The 19,788-nt window shown below is 39.2% G+C and overlaps 1 protein-coding gene across 1 annotated transcript; it reads right to left on the bottom strand.

Moving 5' to 3' along the window:
- Positions 1-12,115: 12,115 nt before the first annotated feature.
- RWDD4 (RWD domain containing 4) lies at positions 12,116-19,687 on the bottom strand. Its single transcript, XM_030947426.1, has 8 exons — positions 19,531-19,687; positions 19,195-19,275; positions 16,710-16,819; positions 16,456-16,600; positions 15,568-15,682; positions 14,247-14,296; positions 14,081-14,083; positions 12,116-13,144 (listed from the first exon to the last, which is right to left on the bottom strand). The coding sequence occupies exons 1-8, from the start codon at positions 19,552-19,554 to the stop codon at positions 13,112-13,114; spliced, it is 561 nt and encodes a 186-aa protein (XP_030803286.1). The 5' UTR covers positions 19,555-19,687; the 3' UTR covers positions 12,116-13,111.
- Positions 19,688-19,788: the final 101 nt, after the last annotated feature.

Genomic DNA, 19,788 nt, shown 5'->3' with positions numbered 1-19,788 from the left:
GTATATAAGGCAACCTCTAACTGAGGAAGCCATTAAGCTACGTCCATCAGACAGCAATTTGATATAAACTGTCTTGTACCTTCCTTTGAAGGACATGACAAAATACTGTCAAGGAAAGAAACCTGAGCTGAAAGTGAGGTTACTTGATGAGACTTTTACCTTTTTTGCAAGACAAAGTTTTGAAACTGAAAAAAAATGTCATAGGAAGTCTAGGAGACTGTTAAGCCATAATTGGTGGTGTAGAAAGCAAATTTAACTACTACCTAGGGAAGTTTCTGTCTCCTGTCAGTCAAAATTCTCATGACCAAAAGACTGACCATTTTACAGAATTTGGAGCATGCCATAGCACTAAAAATTACAAATGACTTGAGCAAATAGCAGAGAGGCAGTAGGGACCAGCTTTGTACATAATTGCTCAGCTATAATTACCTATGTGAGCTTTCCTGCCTTTTGTAGTATAAAGAAATCAACTCCACCTCTTTCTAAATACTGGGGTTTTTTGTGTGGTCAGCTACAACTCAGAAATGGAATAACAAGGTGTTCTTGACCACCTCTCAGCTATTAATCTCTATGTCTCAACATCTACTTATTTCTCTGAGCATGACTTATTCCAAGTGCAGAAGGAAATATGCAGAAATAAACTCATTTGTCCACAAGGACCAGCACTCCTCCCATACTCTAAGTCAAAGGAAGATTTATTTTTTTTTAATGAAATACAAATTGATCTTAGGATTTAACAAACTAGAACTAGAACAATAAATCCCCTTTCACCTTGACCAATTGTTTACCAAAAATAAACACCCCCAGGAGTTCCTGCTTCATTGCCTGTGTTAGTACTGGCACACTGTTTGTAGTCAAGAATTTTGAGAGATTTTAAAGACTCAGAGAACCTATTCACACTTGTTTCTACCAGGCCTAGTTTTCTTAGGGATGAGTAGTTTATTCCCAGTTATTCATATTTTGTACAATTCTGGTGTCTTTACATGAAGAACAGCATACATAAAAACCAAAGAATGATGACATGTACATCACAAGGTTTTGCTTTGCCTGCTTTGACACTGAAAGGAGAGTTCCCAAAAGAGGTAATAGCATAGGGAGGCAAAATTATTTCCTACCTGGTCATCATCTGCTCCCAAGCTAGCTTGAGGACAAATGCCCAAATCCAAAGCTCTGTGAAGTGTAAGAGATGACTTTCACCTGGCAACCTCCTGGGTATTCAAAGTTGCTCCAGAAGATGGCAGATTGGATTTTAGGAAAAATTTCTCCACCAAAAAGGTTGCCAAGAATTGGAACAGGCTGCCCAGGGAAGAGGCTGAGTCACCATCCCTGGAGTTATTTAAAAGACAACTAGCTGTGGCACTTAGGGACATGCCTTATTGATGGACTTGGGTTAATGGTTGGACTCTGTGATCTTACAGGTCTTTTCCAACCTAAATGATTGTATGATTCTATGAAAATCAGACTGCTCTTGGCTTCAGCTCCCTCTGGTGGGTAATGCATACTCCAGAGACCAGCAATTACTGCTAAAGGCAACCACCAAAAAAATGAATGAAGCTCAGGTTGCCATATTTTTCTTAAAATACACATAAATACACTGGATGAGCGATGATTACAACAGAGATCAGAGTTAAAACTACAACTTCACACATCTGTGCTGAGAAGTAGAAGATACAAAGTTCCTGTCAGAACAGAACTCCTTTTGAATTCAGAGAAGAGATGGGGGTTTCAGTCCAGGCAGAAACTGATTTTCAGTATCTAACCCTGATTAAAATGAAGAACTAGTTAAACACAATTTGTTTTTATGACTGATACTTTGAGCTGTCCTGGTTTCAGCTGGGATGGAGTTAATTTGTTTCCTGGTAGCTGGTGCAGTGCTGTGTTTTTAATTCAGTATGAGAAGGATGCTGATAACACACTGATGTTTGGTTGTTGCCAAGCAGTGCTTACCCCAAGTCAAGGACTTTTCTGTGTCCCAGGCTCTGCCAGTGACGAAGTGCACAAGAACCTGTGAGGGAGCATGGCCAGGACAGCTGACCTGAACTGGCCAAAGGGATATTCCACACCATGGAATGTCATGCTCAGGACATTCATGTTCATGCTCAGAACATTTGGGGAAAGTTGGTCAAGGGCCACTGATGGCTGGTCAGGGACAGCTGGGCATTGGTCAGCAGGTGGTGAGCAACTGGACTGTGCACCTCTTGTCCTTCTTGGGGTTTATTACTCTTTCTCCTTTGCATTACAATTATTTTTATTATTACTATTATTAGTAGTATATTTAATTATTTTTCAATTCATCAACTGTTCTTATCTCAACCTGTGAGCTTTGGGGTTTTTTTTCATGATACTTAGTTACTGGCTAGGATTAAAGCACAGTAAAGGCATAAAGGTTGATGCCCTTTCTAAAAAGCATTTTGTTGGCAGAAAATATTAATTATTTGGCAAATCTCACACCCCAGAGAATCTTCATTTGTTAAAATGAATCTAGTTTCAGTGAAAAAGAAAACTATGTTTTTAAATCTGATTGTTTTACCTACAAAACATGTATGCCCACCTATTTATCTGCTGAAATAACTGAAACTTACAGCATATTTTATAATTTATATACTTGGGCAAAAATCTAAGTCCTTCCACAAGGACAATGTGCAGATTGTATGGCAGTATCCCAAATATGTCAGTTATGATAATGGCAACTTGTAATAATTCTCATGTTAAAATAAAATCAGTAATCTCTCCTCTACAAAATATTACTTAAATTTTGATTACCTCATAAAAATGCATGGAAATGTTGCCAACATCAGCAACCTGATAGAAGAGGCTTAGAAGGAATCATACTTTTCTGCTCTCACAAGTGGCACCAATAAATCAAACGCTAGTTCTTGCATCTCTGGGTTGATTTTTCCTTCATTCAGAAGCTTGCTTGTTGGTCTGAATCATATACTGACAGTTGTTTTGGAAAAAAAAACCCCTCTGTTCCCATCATAAAACTGCAATTGGGTACAAGAACATTTCATGTTCTTCAATGGACCACGACCATACTGCTCAGGCTGAGGTCCAACTTAAGCAACTCTATAGCCTATTCATTAAATGGCTTATGGAATTACACTACATTTAAAGACAACTCAGTGGAGGAGAGGCTGGACATGACCTGGCAATGTGCATTGGCAGCTCAGAAAGCCAAACATGTCCTGGGCTGCATCCAAAGCAGCATGGGCAGCAGGGCAAGGAAGGGGGTTCTGCTCCTCTGCTCTGCTCTCATGAGACACCACCTGGATTGCTGCATCCAGCTGAGGTCCCCAGCACAAGAAAGACATGGACCTCTTGGAGCAAGTCTAGGGGAGGGCCACAAAAATGCTCAGAGGGCTAGAGCACACCTCCTATGAAGAAAGATCAAGGGTTGGGGTCATTCAGCCTAGAGAAGAGAAAGTTCTGTGGAGACTGGATTCTGGCCTGTCACTACTTGGAGGGAGCTTCTAATAAAGATGGGGATGAATCTTTTAGCAGGGCCTATTGTTCTTGGACAAGGGGTAATGGTTTTAAACTTAAAGAGCATAGATTCAGACTGAATGTAAGGAAGAAGATTTTTACAACGGGGTTGGTGAAACATAGGAACAGATTGCCCAGAGGAGATGTCCAGTCCCTGGAAATATTGGAGGTAAGACTGGATGGGGCTCTGTTAAAGATGTCATTGCAGGCATGTTGAACTAGATGACCCTTAAAGGTCCCTCCCAACCATTTTATGATTCCTTGATAACTAAGCTGCAGACATGTGTTTTACATCCCAGCTTTCATTCTGAAAGAAGCTGTAGAACTTACAAAAGATATTTCTTTCTTATGAATATTTTTCTCCTTTTAAAAAAGGAAACCATCCAACTTTCAAGTACAAATAAGAACCTGATAAGAGAAGCTCTCCACAAGATATGTAATTTTAATTGGAATTCTAAGCAATACATAAAATACCCTAGAAACCTCTTGCAGAATTATTGTAATTAGCTCCTCTCCCCTTATGCTGCTCATATGTTGCACTTAGATGAAGCAACATAAGGCTTTTATGAGGTGAGGGGCTTACATGCAAGTCATATACAGTACAGACAAACACATTTGTAGACATGTAGGACTGAATCCTCCATGTAGTGGAGGGCTGAGGACAAAGCACATTTGTATGAATGTGCTTACAATACTCATGGTTCTGTGCTTAGAAAGAAATACTAAGTGACTTCATTAGCTCTGATGTACAACTGCTTTGAACCCCAGAGGAAATATCTGATTTTCCTTTGTTCTAAATATTAAACCCAGAAAAGATCTGTTTCTAAGAAGCTCATGAAATCTGTGGCTTTGCTGTTAAATTATTATTGTGCTATTAAGACTACTCTGCAGTAGTCATTCTATTCTCTGCAGTTAAATAGCATTTCACAGCATGTTTTATTTTGTTTGGCTAAACTCCAGGCTTTCTGGTCCTCTAGTAGAGCCTAAAGAGTTGCCTGCAGACTGTAAAAAGAGTTACATACATTAAAGTGGATTAAAAAACACACTGAACTTGGAAAAGGCATTTAGGGTTATTGCAAAATAATGTCTATTTTACATATTTATTTCAGTAGCCCTCTCACTAAGGTATTGCTTGTCCTACCACGAGATTCTGAGGAGTGCCAAAACCAATGATGTCTTCTACCTTATTTTATTACCAAAACTAATCTGTCCCCCTCTTTTAGGAAATAATGTATTGCTGATCATTCCAGCCGAATGCCCTTCTCCTCATTTTGGGTTTCTAGTCTCACCTGTCTCCAGAAGCTCAGTGGTTGCTTCCTCTCCGAGAGCAAGTGGAAGATATTCTTGAAATGTTATGCAGTTTCTGGAAAGTGCTCAGGCATTTGCTCTTGCTGCCTCTGTGCAGATCCCTGCTGAAAATATCCCTGAAAAATGTGTTATGAACATGACTAAAAGACAAGCTGTGAGAACATAATGGAAAGTTAAGAAGCTGCTCTAATTATAAAACATGATTAAAGAACACCATTGCTACTTCAGGTAGGTGCAGCTCTTGCCTACCAGATTGCTGCACAGTTTGGCAGATGGACAGATGTGGATTTGAGGCTTATTACCTCTGTTTTAACAAGCATATATCTCAACTGGGAAAGTTACACCATCTCTAAGATGGGGATAAAATCTCATATATCTATTTGATGACAGTGTAACCAGCATCATCTATAAAGGCTCAGGGAATATTTTCCTTCAGTTAATATCTTCCAGTGCTGTACTTCATGCTCTAATGAGAAAAGCACTGCTGCTCATTTAAATATACAATTCATTTGCACCATAAAATGTTGAAGGAAACTGTTCAGACTCAATATTTTTAATGTAAGTGCTTGGCAATTAGATTTCCATTGATTAAAGAAGTGAATCACCTTCAGATTAATGAAGAATAAATTAATCACCTTAAAGGATTGGAAAGAAATGCATATTTATTCCTTTACCAAGCAACTTCTGAACAGAAAGAATTCAGCACTCACCTGGTAGGCTGCAGTTTGTAAGTACTTGCAACCAAATGGACATGAGAAGAGCAGATTTCAGGTTACTCAGGGAACTAGTAAGTGAGATCTCCCAGGAAAATGTTTTTGCTGGTGCTGGGGTCCATCAATGCTGGTCACTTTTTAAACATCACCTCCTAAGAGCTCAGGAGCAACAATTCCCAAATGTCAGAAGTCAGACAAGGCAGAAGGGTATTTTGGCTGAACAAGGACCCTCTCTTGCAAGTAAGGTGAGAAAAGGGGAGGTTATGCCCAGTGGAAGCATGGTCAGGTGACATGGGAATACAGAGATGCTTCTTGCTACTGTAGGGAGAAAGTTGGCCAGAACTGTCAGGGACAATAAAAGGTTTTTGTCAAATATATTAATGGCAATAGGCAGTGAAAAATAATATTGGCCTGTTACAGGTTGAGGATGGTCACGTCCCAAACAGGGACAGGGACCAGGCAGAGGTGTTTAATGCATTCTTTGCCTCTGTCTTCAACATAGATGATGGACCAAGGGGGTTTCAGTGCCATGAGATGGAAGATCAGGGCTCATCCCAGTTGTCCCTGAAGTCAAGCAGGATCTGCTGCTTCAGCTGGATCCCTAGAAATCTATGGGGCCTGATGGGATTCATCTGAGAATCCTCAAGGAGCTGGCTGATGCCATTGCAAAACCTCTCTTGATTTTTTAGTTTTTCAGAATCCAGAGAGATCCTAGTGGACTGGAAGCTGGGTGACACTATCCTGATTTTCAAGAAGGGCAAGAGGGAGGACCCTGGAAGATACAGGCCTGTCAGTCTCATTTCAGTGCCAGGTAAAATCATGGAAAAAATTATTCTGGAAGATACTGAAAAACACCTGGAGGACAATGCAGCCATCAGTCCCAGCCAGCACAGCTTCATGAGAGGGAAATCCTGCTGTCAAATCTGATTTCCTTCTGGGAATGAAGATGACACATTAAACAGATCCTGCTCATCTGAAATGTTTGAGTCCAATTCTCTGTTAGAATGAACTCCATTTATACTTTTGATGATTTGCCAGTTCCCAAAAAGTGTTGAGTAACACCTGCTTGATTGCAATCTGTCTGCACTGCTCTTTTGGTCAGAATTATCTCTTTTGATACTCCATGAGATGCAACACAACAGTGTCTGCTTTTGCATTATGTCAATTAGGTTAATTCTTCCAATTATACCTTTAAGTAATTATAAGATTTTCTTTCATAATATTCCTGAGATGATGGGATTATCAGGCTTTTGCCCCATAAAACCTGAAAACAATGGTAAAAACCCACATATTTAAGGACACACATACAAACCTAATCACACACAGCACAAACCTAACAGGTTTCTTATGGTGTGCATCAGTCAAGACTTTGTGTTTCTGTCCCTTCCTCTTTTGTATTCTAGATTTAAAATGTGCCCTTTCTTTACATACCAAAACCAATAATGTACTTACTGTACCCTAAAAGTATAAATTCAATAGAATTCCAGAATTAAAAACAAATATCTGGAAAACCTTACAACAAATCTTCGATATCTCACCTTCGATACTTCCTCAAAATTTCCAGATGTAGTGAAGCACGATGGTGATAATTTCTGGCACCACCTGGAAGCCCGTACCTCAGGTCCATCAGCTGGAGTTACAACCTCTTTCTTTACTGTATTCTTTCCTCAATTATACAACTTTACTTAGTTGTATAATTGAGGAAAGAATTCTTCCATTAATACATTTCTTTCTGCCTCTGATTCTAGCACAAATAAGCATAGTGAGATCAGATTGTTGTAACTTAAAAAAAATCATTGCAGTTTTGATTAATTTGCTGTGTTTGATGGTAGAAGCTTTGAATGAGTCAGAGAATAAATATTTCTCAAATAAGACAGATATTCTTACAGATATTCTTAATCTTTGTACATTGATACCCCAAGTGATATGATGTAATGAGGTACCTCACCAAGACTGTGTTTATACACACATGCATAGTAAATCACATTTTAACTATTCTGCTTACAAGACACACATTTAACTGGAGATTTAAATACTGATGAGCTGGATTTAAATTTGCAAAATGTACATCTAAATCCAAATTTTGTGCACTCCCCTTCCTTCCAGCAGATAAAATTTTGAGCTTGCAACATTCAAAATATTAAACTACTCTGAATCTTGTAGAGAAGAGGAAGCAAAGGCTTTAGGGTTGTCTCCACTTCTTCACATAAGAGAAATTGCAGTTGTTTGATATACAAGAATCCCACAGCTTCAAATCAAAATTTCTAGATTTGTTCCTGTGCATAACTTTTTTCTGGTGACACTCTTTCCTCCCATCAAGGGCTTACTATTAATACTTTAAAAAATATTTTATCATCTTTTAAAATACCTGAAGAGATATGTTAACATACAGAGAAACAACATATGTTTATCAAATGTAATTTTTAGAAAACTAACCAACCATGTTCTTAAAGCTCCAAATTCAAGATCCTTCCTCCTCCTTCCACTCTTCACTTCTACTGTCCTCTTTTCTCCCTAAACAGATATCCAAAGTTGAGTATTTGCTTTTCATATTTAGCATGTGTCTCCTCATAGACTATCTTTCCCATTTCCTGATCTTGCAAGTCAGTGACCTGCCCTGCTTCCTCTGTGTTCATCAGTAGAGCATCTAACAGAGTAGAGCTTGTGTCTGTGAAAAAAAGATTATTGTGATGATCACAAGGAGATTCTGCCCAATTTTGTCCAGTCAGAGATTGTAGCAGAGGTCAGCAGTACATACTTTGAAAACAGGAGAAACTAAACCAGGAGTGACACATTGTACCTTGTGCATTATATTATATGTGACATGACACAGATTATCTGAACTCATTCCAGGTGTGAGGCATAAACACCACTCAGTAGTTTCTATTTTCTTCCTCCCCCACCCAATACACCTTTCTGTATAAAAGCTAAAATTATTCATAAGTATTTATAAGTCACAAATCCACCACACGTAGATAGACTCTGAAGCAGACTGAACCACTCAGATCCAGTCAGTTTTATTAAAGCAAATTAATTTGCCTCAATACCTGGCCATCCTGTTCAAAGGCCCACTTTGTTCCAGGGAGAGGTCTGTTACTTTATTTGCTTTCACTAAGTGAAAACTTTTTTCTCTTTTTGGCCTTAGGAGAAAACTAAAACTTAGTTTTCGTATTGCTTTCCCACTAATAGGGACACTAGGAAGAAAAGCACCAACCATCTGTTTGGACTCTACTGGGGAAAAAAACAACCCACAAACAACCCCAAAAAACACGTAGTCACAGAAAGAAAATCTTCCTATGAATTCCTTTTTATATAAACAGCACATAGCCAGCTTTAATTTTGGCACATCCTTACTTCTGAGTAGGATTATTTCCTTTCCTTTAGCACTATTTTAATTTTGGAAATTAATTTCTATATGACATCCTGTACTTTTATCAGCTAAAGACATATGGCATGAGGGGAAAATCATAATTATGCAATATACCAGTTAACTAAAACCTGGTAATACTCTAGTGCTGATCTTCACAGAAAAATATAATTTTTCTGATAATGCTGGGCAAAATTTGTTAACTGTCTACAGAAGCTGTCTACTTTTGATCAATAGGCTGCTACTCTTCCCTGAGCTATGATAAAATCTGTGTCTTCAAGGTCAGTTGAAGCATCATTTTCACTATAGGTAGAGATCAAATGGTTCTCTACAGTGGAACAGCAGCTCTTCACATAACAATGCTTTGTTCACATTTGTTTTACCTGCAGGAAATCATGGAATGCATTACTGACAGAGATACTTGACCTAAAGTAAGGTTGTGCTCTGAAGAGCAAATTCAGTCAAGGCTGTATTTATTGTCTTTCAATGACATTAGAGCAGATGATTGTTTGAGAAAAAGATTTCTTTCTTCCTTCTATATCCCTTCTTCAATGGTATCTTCCAAACTCGGACTAGGCGAATTTCCCTTTCTGACAGGGTAATAAAGACACTGCAGAAGCAGCTCTGCCCTCAGGGACAGCCACACACCCTCACTCCTCTCCAGAAAGGTTCTGGAGTTACGGCTTGGCTTTCCCTCACTGCTGTGACCTTATCCCATCTCACAACATACACAACTTGTGGTAGCTAACCACAATAAGAGTTTTCAAATTTCTGCCCTATTTTTAACATGAATACTTCAAACACAACATCCGAAGGAACCACGGGCGTGAATGCTCAGACACAGTAGCAGGGGACAGCTATGTATTTTTCAGTCTGACACAGGACACCAGTGCTGGATGTAGATATTCATGTCTTGTGTACCTAAGACATTTGGAGTCACTCCTCACTTTGCTCTGAATGAAGGAGAGAGAGGACAAATAGTTAATGATTTTCTAGTGCCTAGTCAATATGTTTTGTCTAAAGTTACTCCTGAGAGTACACCAGGCTTTCAGAGGCTGCTTACATGGGCTCAGAAAGAGAGTAACAGGAAACATAACAGTCAGGCAAACACAAATTCTTCTCGCAGCCACAAAACAGACCCATTCTGAGATGAAGCCAAATCCATGTTGGTGAAAGAAACCAGAGCAACAGAAAGAAAATCTACAATCCTCTTGTCCTTTGCCATATCCCAAGCTCGTGACAGAATTTAGCTTCTGTTTCGTTGTATTGTCCTGCAGCAATGAAAATTTATATCCTATGCTCTTCTAGTTTTGCATATGAGGATGTTTCCCCCATCCACTTCCTCCTCCAATCCACCCAGAATTCTCACACTTCTGGTATTTTCTCTGTTGAATGAACATCTCCTCCCCACTTCGTTCTGCTGTTAACTGCAAGAGCTTAGGGTGCCATACTGTTGGAAGAAACAATTTCCAAAGGGAAATTATTTCTGGTTCAGACCAGTTCAAGGATTTTCACAGCACAAATTTCATGGTATAACCCAAAATCATTTGTATTGCCTCAGATGAGAGGAAGATAGTATCCTTACATTTGCATTTTTGTCACGGGTCCTCTGTGAGGAAATGCTGGCTTTTTTCCTACTGGTCCTTTACTCACCAAAATGTAATTTCTCATCAGTCGGGCACTCTTTATCTGTGCACCCCACATACAACCAGTCAGAGCAGGACTGCAGAAATTATCAGCCTTGATTTCAGTGTATCTGTGTCAGGCTGACCAAGGGGGTGAGCAGGATTTGCTAGGCACACACTGCTGACTAATAACAGCTGCCATCTCTCTATTCAACATACTTAAAGGCAGTCTGCATTACTCCCTGGAATTTGGTACATTAGAGGGCAATAGGGCATCTTTGGTCATGGTACCCACAGCATTCTGGATATTTACTACCTTTAATTTACTGTTACTGGTATTGACACTTGTCTTCTCAGGCCAAACAAAGCTCTACTGCAAAACTCATGAATTTAAATACATGGTGTAGCCATACAATCAAGAGACTGTCATCCTACTGAGTAATCACTGATTTTCCACTGCCAGTAGGTCTTTGTAAAAAAAATAAAAGAAGGTGGCAGTAGGTTCTTCAACAGTGTTTAGAATTCCTTCAGGAGTCATGATCTTATTTACAATTGTGCCTTGCTGGATAATCATTAGATTTTTCCTTACCCTCATTTATCACTGCTCAGGCCTCTCCATAACATCAAGTACCCAGATTCTTTAAATGATCCTGTTCCAGCCATCACATCACATCAGAAAATGGTTTGAACAACACAAATTACCTTTTACAATTTACATTGAAGCAAAAAAAATGGGTATAAATTTTCCAATACAAAATATTTCCTGCGAAATTAGACTTCAAAGTAAATACATTTACTAACAGAACTAGAGAAGACTCTCAGGTATCTTCATGACAGCATGTGATTTCCAGGCAGACTAGGAGCTGAAAAATCATGCATTTCACAAGGTTACCAGGTTACACACAGTAACTGTAACTACAGAAGGCAAGAGATGTGGTTCTTATTTGTCCTTCCCCCACCCTCTCTAACTAATCTATTCAGATAAACTGTCTTAGCAACTTGATTTATACACCAAGGATACCAGCAAAAACATGTCAATTCCCCTTGGGGAACTCATGAATAGAGTCCTGCCTGTCCTGGTGCTGCTGGCAGAGGCTAAAACTAAATGCCCTTCCCTGCTACAGGTTCACCATGCACTGCCAGAGCAAATTCTCCTGGCACTGGCACTCTGTGCTGGGTGCTCCTGCTCAGACTGCAGCCATGAACCCCCAGTTTATGTCACAGGCAAGGCTGCATCATTCAGAAAAAATCCTCCCTTTTCTACTTTACAACATTTTACTACATGAGAGTAGAGCTCAAAAAAGAAACCAGCCTTTCTGAAACGATGGATGCTGTACACAGTGGAGCACATTTTTCCAAAGGGACACTGGACTTGCTCTGTGTGAACTGAATTAAATGGATACTGTCCTGTGCTCCTGGTAAAGTGACTGATCCTCCTATCAACAACAAACACAGCCATCCTGAATTTCATATAAACATATACCACAAGAGGGAAGACAGAATTCTTCCAGCAATTTTTTAAGAATGCTTTCTTTGTAACAGAGTCCTTTCAATTCAAATTTGCAAAGTGAAAAGTGCAGTAGGCAATACAGAATTTAAAACAATAAACAAATACCACAGCAGATAAATAGGCATTTATTAAAGTTCATCTCAAAACAAACAAAAATAATAAAAGACATTAAGGCATCTTGTATTCAATGACAGTTCATACAGTAAAGATGACTTCTACTTCTCATACTAGAGAGCAGATTAGGAAAAAAAAAGAAAAGAGTTCTCACAAAGAAGTTCCCCCAAAACGTTTGATGGATTACTGATTTCCCCTGTCCTACCAGTTAGTCAGGAAATCCCTCCAAAGAATGCCTATTTCTCCAATGAAGCAGCTACAAAATCCCAGCACTCATTGAGACAAGTGCAAGAAAGCACTTTTGCCCCTCCTCAGACACCCCACTGTCTGTAAACATGCACACTGGAGAAAGACCAACAGATGGATATTGTGGAGAATAAAGAAGCTGCACTCCTGCTATAACTATTCAATTTTGAGCAGACTAGAATATTTGGCCTTGCTTTCACTAGTATTTACTATTTCAGCCAGTTACTAGTGAAAATGAGACCACAAGCTCTAGCCTGTTCTGCAATGCAACAATTTGTATGTCCTCCTTCTAATTCATACTAGATAAACAAATGACAAAGGTCTTATTTCCATAGAACAATTTATTTTGATGAATTAAGCCATCAAGCCACCAATCACTGTTATAGTGCTTTTTTCTTCAATTGGAATAAGAACATCAGGAAATGTTTACAGTATCATTGGGTTCACTATAACAGGATTTTACTACAGACTAAATATAAATTAATAAACACTTCAGCACTATTCACCACACTGGCTCTCTATATCCTTTGTCACATTCTAACCTTCATTTAAGGCAAGTTTGTTGGTTGATTTTTCTGAAGATGACCACATGGTCTCTAGATAAGCTTGTGTGACTAGATTTACAAGTTAGGAAATCGAGCTTTATAAAATGTTTACTTCAACAAATATGAAAGTTATTAAGAGAGAGATGGTGACCCAGAATTGCACTGTATTAAAAGGTGGAGTTTCCTTGTACCAAAGTCCTTTATTCATCATCTTTAGAACCCGTTTTGCTTAACTATAAAAGAGACACAAAAAGAAAGTATTCAAATTTTAGACTGTCATTCCATTTATTAGGAAACAAGAACATTATTTCCGTCTCACACTGAACAATACAGACTGATTGTGCTACTGTATCAAAAGACTGAAAAGCATCAAAAATTAATTCTTAAGCTTAAACACTAAATGAGCTTATTTTCTGATAATAAAAGTTGAATTAAAAAAAAAAAAAAAAACAACAAACCCCAGAAAAAGCATGGACACTGTTTCTATTTAATTTGAAGGCTTTATCAGCAGCTCTCCAAAAAGAAAAAAAAAGATGAAGTAATGGAACTTTATCTTCACACATCTCTGAGAGAATTCCCATATAGAAATTTAGACTATATAAACATAGACATTAACATTAACTTAGTATTTCTCACCTTTTAAAGCTAGACTTACAATTATTAAAAGTAGCATGCCTATCATGAAATCTATCTGAAAACCAAGACACCCATTATAAATAGCCACTTTTAACTCAGAAGGACTCTGCCCAAAACAACCTTCATCATTTACTTGCTCTTACTTAACAACTGGAACTGGTGTTAGGTCTTAATTGTGTAAAATAAAATAGTTTGCTTTCAAAATTGTAAAGCAGTGATTTTCACTGAATCAACAAAGACCAGAGAGTGGAAGAAATCAATACTGAGGGAGCAAGTAGAAAAGAATTATTCACTGGAGGAGTTGCAGCAGAGAATGAGGCTTGTAGGAGATACCAAGGTGCTCCCACTTGGGACAGCTCCCTTTTATTTCTTACTTATCCACTGCTCTCCAGAACCTGGCAGCACTACTAACTGTATTTTAAATCTTCTTGTCATATGAAGACAGAATATTTGCAGCACATTTCATTAGCAAAGCCCTCTCATAACATTAAGATTTAATTGCTCAGTAAATAAGAGAACTTGAAAATACTTACATGCTGGACACATAGAAATTAATCAGACATCATAGTCAAATCCAAACATAGTTAGGAAGAAAAGCAAGAAAAAAAAAGATCAGTTTTCTTCAGATATAAGTACAAATAATTTTCAATTTACATACACAGCATGTTCACAATACTGTATATAATACACTCACTTTACCTTAATTACATCAACCCAGTTCCATCCTCGTGGAAGCTCTCCTTTGTTATCTGCAGAAAAAAGTTTTAATTTCAGCACACAAGCTAAGGCGAATATTTATCTTTCTTCAAAATCGACCCACAAAATGCTAAATATCCAAACCCCTCAATTTCTGCACTCTGAAGCCATGAGGACAGAAACAGATTTTAATGTCTTAAACACAGTGTGTTCTTCAACCAACCTCAAAGTGAAAGTAGGAAATGAAATGGCCTTAAGCTGTGCCAGGAGAGGTTCAGATTAGATTTCAAAAAAACCATTTTTCACTAAAAGAGTAGTTAGGTATTGGAATGAGTGGTCATGGGGAGTGGCGCAGTCACTGTCTCCAGAAGTGTTCCAGAGGTGTCTGGATGTGGCACTTGGGGACAGGTTTAGGGGTGATTATGGTGGTGATGGGTTGACAGTTGGATTGATGAACTTGAAGGTCTCTTCCAACATTGGTGATTCTCTGATTATGTGATTCAAAGTAATTCAGTTTAAATAAAAACACCTCAGTCCACCTGAAATTTAGTTTAGAAAGTAGCTCCAATATGAGCTGGGCTGACCAGCAATGATGAATTCTGGCAAAGAACTACATTTTATGCAGCTTTTCCTTTATACAGTTAACATTAAGCTTGCCAATTATACATTAGGTTAGGTAGATTACATGCAGAAATTGCTATGACAGGGTACAACTTATTGCTACAACAGGATAGTATTATCCAGATCATTATTGAAAACGGAAGGTGAACATGAAAGAGTCATCAGCAAAGTAACTGAAGTAATCAACACTTTCAATCAAAATCCTTCTATTTCATTGAAAGCATTAATTATCTGCAGAAGCACTTCTATTTCTAGACTGCAAACTAAATCAGATGCTTTACTTTGGGTTCCAAAAAAAATATATTTGTTTAGAAATTACATTTTTAATAATATGAATTATTTATGACGGCCCATCAACAAATGGCATTTTTTGCTGAAAGTGAATTTTTAGAGGTCCCAAATCCTCCCCTTCCACAAGTATTTTTTGAAAATTTCTTTTTTGTCACCAACTGAAATAAAACAAAACAAAACAAAACAAAACAAAAGATGTCATTAAATTATGACTCTATAGAAAGTTGCTGTGACCAGAACTAACATCTCAGGCAAGATCAATTCATCTAAAACAAATAAAATGGAGACCACAGACTTGAAGTAGCTCATCTTATAAAAAAATTACTAGTTATACTTTCTCTAGCCAGGTGTCCCTGCTATAAAATTTGGATTTTCATACTGATCAAAGCAAAGATTAGTATAGTGAACAAACCTGTTTTATCAGCTAGTTTTCGTTTCTGGGTTTTGGATAACTGCTCCTTTTTCTCTTTTTTCTTACTTGGTGGCACTTCAGGAGTTCCAATTGAAACACTATTGCTTACTGAAGTCTGAGAAGGATAAAAGTGGTTGTAAACATTTTGCACATTAGTTCCATGGATATCCCTGTATGATGTGATGTAATTATTGAACCTGACATACTGAAATACTTTGACTCTCAGAAAGAAGCAATGCTGTCAGCAGCCTACAACTTTTAATCCACATATAATCAGGGCTGTACTTTTAAAAAACATGTGCTAGAGACTGGAATTATTATCTTCCAGTTGCAAAGGGAGCCTTTTTCACTTTTAAAATTTAATTATGCAGTCTGATTTAGTCTGAATGGATTCAGACTTCTCAAACATAGAAATCATTCCTTCCTCCTCAAAGCAGATCTGCTGCACCATCATGGCAAACTGTGCTTACACAACCCAAATGCCACAAATTGACCCAGCCTGACTACTTTAAGACCCTGGAGGCGCGCTTATACAATCCCAGGAAGGCTGCAGTAAATTGCCACCCCTCCAACCCTCAGAAGACACATCTCTGTTTCAGCTTCCTTTAGTTTTGCTCCTACTCAAAGTCTCTATTTTAATGTTAACCTGTGGGACATAACAGCAGGCTGCAAACATTTTGGTGTAACAGCAAAATAACTATCAAATAGAACAATTATCACTACAGAGCATTGTGGCACCATACTTTTTGTGTCACTTTCAGCCACTAACATGTATAACCAATGAACTGATTTTCAGCTTAGAGAGAACTCTGAAGTATTCCGGTTATAATAATCAATTTTTTTTTTGTTTCAAAGGCACAAAATTAAAATCACAATTTATCTACATACCACAGTGTTAACAGGTTGATTTTCCATGAACACCTCCTTATTATCTTTGGCATATTCAAAAAGTGTGTATGTCATTGCAGTTCCGAGATTTGCTTCAACTTCTACCATTAACTTATCCAATATACTTTGCTTAATGGCTGAAGATCTAAAAGAAATCATTAAACTCAACTGTAAACCAGACAGATAATAAAAAGCTTTTCAAACAAAGAGTCTCCACCACAAGGGCAGGGAGTGAAGCTGTCACAAATACTTACATTGTGTTGTTGAAGAAAGCATCCATCGATATGACTGGTGCTGTTTGTGGATATGTTTCTGGCCAAGAAACTTCTATTAGAAAGGCTTTGGGGTCTCCACTTTCACCTATCTGAAGAGAAAAATACCCCAACTTTATAAACCAATAGTTTCCAGTCACTTTCTGAGGATTACAAAGCAAATAAAGAAGCCTATTACTTATTTTAGACCATCAAAATTCCTTGAGACAACTATTTTAATAGTTAACAGTTAGAAAATAAAGCTATTATCTAGAAAGGGCATTAAGTTTCGGACATCAATATCAATATTTACCCTGCAGTTTTTTTCATTCTAGAAGAAGCAGCAGAAACTGTCAAATCTCTTTTTATGGTTAAGGTTTTTAAATTCCTTTCTTTAAAAGCTACTTTGTAATATCTTCAAGCCAAATATTACACTATCACATATAAGAACAGAAAATATGAAGCCTTTTCTCCCCCCCACTTCTAATCACAGAGCAATATGAAAACAAGCCACAAGACAGGGCTGGAATAAGGATGATAATAAACTACTAAGTTAAGACAGCAAAAATAACAGGTAAGAATATCAATATTTATGTCTCATGGCTACAGATATTTTATTTCCCTGTATGAATGAATGAGTAGTAAAAGATTTAAGAAGTCAGTAGAATGAGTCTGGATTAAAAAAAAAATACAGCATATTACTGACATACAATCAGAAATAACTGTTTCACACAAGGATTTGGAAGACTAGCACAGCAAGGTTTCTAAAACCATCCCAAATTTTGCCTTATTTGCCTCATTAAAAAAATCAGCCTTTATCTAACTATGTAGAATAAAGTGTATCCACAAGAGAAGTCCTAATCAAGGTAAGGCTATAGTACTTCAAAATTTAAAAAGTAGGCAAAAAATTGTTGCTTTCTTATTTACAATATCTGTTTCAGCAGACTGGACTAATTGACATTCAAAACCACTTGTTTAATGAGAAATAAATAAGATTTTAAATCAAGAATCTGCAACATTTTTCAAGGCAGCATTTACAGTTCATTTCCCACTGCTACCAAGAGCAGAAGTGGCTGCAAGTTTCACAGGGTTCTCTCAGGAAAGCACTGTTTGGGTGCAGAGCAAATCCTACAAAGTCATACAAATTCTTTCTATCTTCTCATGCACTTACTTGCATTATGACTTCTTACAATACAATTTTCTCTTAACAGGAAAGATGTATTATTGCCTTTGTATGACAATAAGTTTTATTGTATTTGAGTTATCCTAACTTTTGACAATTATTTTTTTGTCTAATAAAATCAGCAACAACCAAAGCTAGGGAAAAGTAAAATGACACACCTTAGGCTTGTAAGCATGTCACATTTCCACTTTCAAAGAAATGAAATTTATTAAGAATGATCCAATCAATGAAGAAAGGCTGCTCTTACACGGCTGAGATTCCAAGTGCTATTAATTAATTGAGTTGTTTCTCATTACAATTAGTGACACTATTCTTAAGTTATTTGAGAAGCCACAGAAAAGTGATTTTAGATGGTTTCTCCCTGAAACAGGCATATAACATTTTCAGAAGTCTCCCTTCTGTCCCGTGGGTGCCTAAGTAAAGTTTTCTGGCAGATTAAAAGATCTGCCTCAGTCTGTGCCCAGAAGAACTTCCAGGTTTTTAAATCTGAGAAAGCTGGTGAGAACTTCATGCCAGAATCTAGCTCTGTACCTCGAGCTCAGCACTCCCCATATGTCTCTTATGACCAGACTGTATCAATGCACACACCCAAAGCATTTTTTGGATTTTCTCTTTAGCAGGTAAACAAGACATGGTCAACAGTCCTTGGACAAGAGACAGGACTATTCTAACTAAGCAGTTAACAAAGGCTCCAAATTTTACATAGAAATGTCTCTATAAATCTCTCAATTTCTGACCTGTTAGGGTAAATATTACACAGCAGGCTGGCTCCTTCAGAGGACTTGGCAGTTCTGGCTAGGCAGGGCACAGACACACAAGTGGGATGCCTGGCTCAGGGATAACTGACTTGTGGTGCCAAGCAATAGGGCAAGAGGCAACTGACAGACGGGAAGTTCCACCTGAGTATAAGGAAGGATTTCTTTACTGTGCAGTGACTGAGCACTGGAACAGATTGTCCAAAAAGGCTGTGGGGTCTCCCTCACTGTAGATTTTCAGGAACTGACTGGACACAATCCTGTGCCATGCGCTCTAGGATGACCCTGCTTGAGCAGGGAGGTTGGACCAGGTGACCCACTGTGGTCCCTTCCACCCTCACCCGTTCTGTGATTCTGTAACAAACCATGCTGGGGGCAGGTTCATATACACGACACTCTGTGCTATGAAGCACTGTTGTACCAAACAACCTGAAAAAAAGGCCCTGTAGATCTATCCTTTGCCGCATATCGGAAACATCTTTGGCTTAGAATCCCCCAGTATGGCAATTGCAAGGCAGCAAAGTAACTCCAAGATGCAACTTGGCCTTACCCTGTACTGGAAGGACACGGGGCTGAGCTCCCTGAAGCACACGTCTCCCTCGTAGATGGAGCGCAGCGCTTCCAGCTCCATCTGCAGCCAGGGCCAGAGCAGGGGTTACCAGAGCAGGGGTTACCGACCGCAGCCCCGGCACGGCCTCCCAGGGCCCCGTCGCGCCGGCCTCGCCGCCGCCGCCCAGCTCCCTCCTCCCGCCCCTCACCAGCTCCAGGGGCCGCCGCTCCCCTCCCGCCCCCGCCACGGGCGGCCGCCCCCCCTCCCCGCACGGCTCTATCCCGCTCTCCCAGCCCCGGTTCCGCTCTCCCTCAGGCAGCGGGGCCCGGCACTCGCCTCCTGGTCCTCGTTGGCCGCCATGGCCGGAGCTCCCGGCCCGGCCCGGCCCGGCCCCGCTGCCGCCGGGGCTGGGCGGGCCTGCCCTGGCGCAGCCCCGCCGGACTCGCACGGACGCGCCTTCCCCGAGGGCAGCGCGGGGCGCCCGTGGGCACCGCCCCCTGCCCTGCCATTGGCCGACCGCGCGTCCCCCCGCGCTTCCTCCTCCCGCTCACTGGCTCCTTTGCAGTGACGTCCCCACGCGGGCGCTCCTGACTG

This window comes from Camarhynchus parvulus, chromosome 4 (genome assembly GCF_901933205.1).
Source record: "Camarhynchus parvulus chromosome 4, STF_HiC, whole genome shotgun sequence".
Taxonomy (NCBI): domain Eukaryota; kingdom Metazoa; phylum Chordata; class Aves; order Passeriformes; family Thraupidae; genus Camarhynchus; species Camarhynchus parvulus.
The sequence above is the reverse complement of the archived record's forward strand: the minus strand, read 5'-3'. Positions and strand labels throughout refer to the sequence as shown.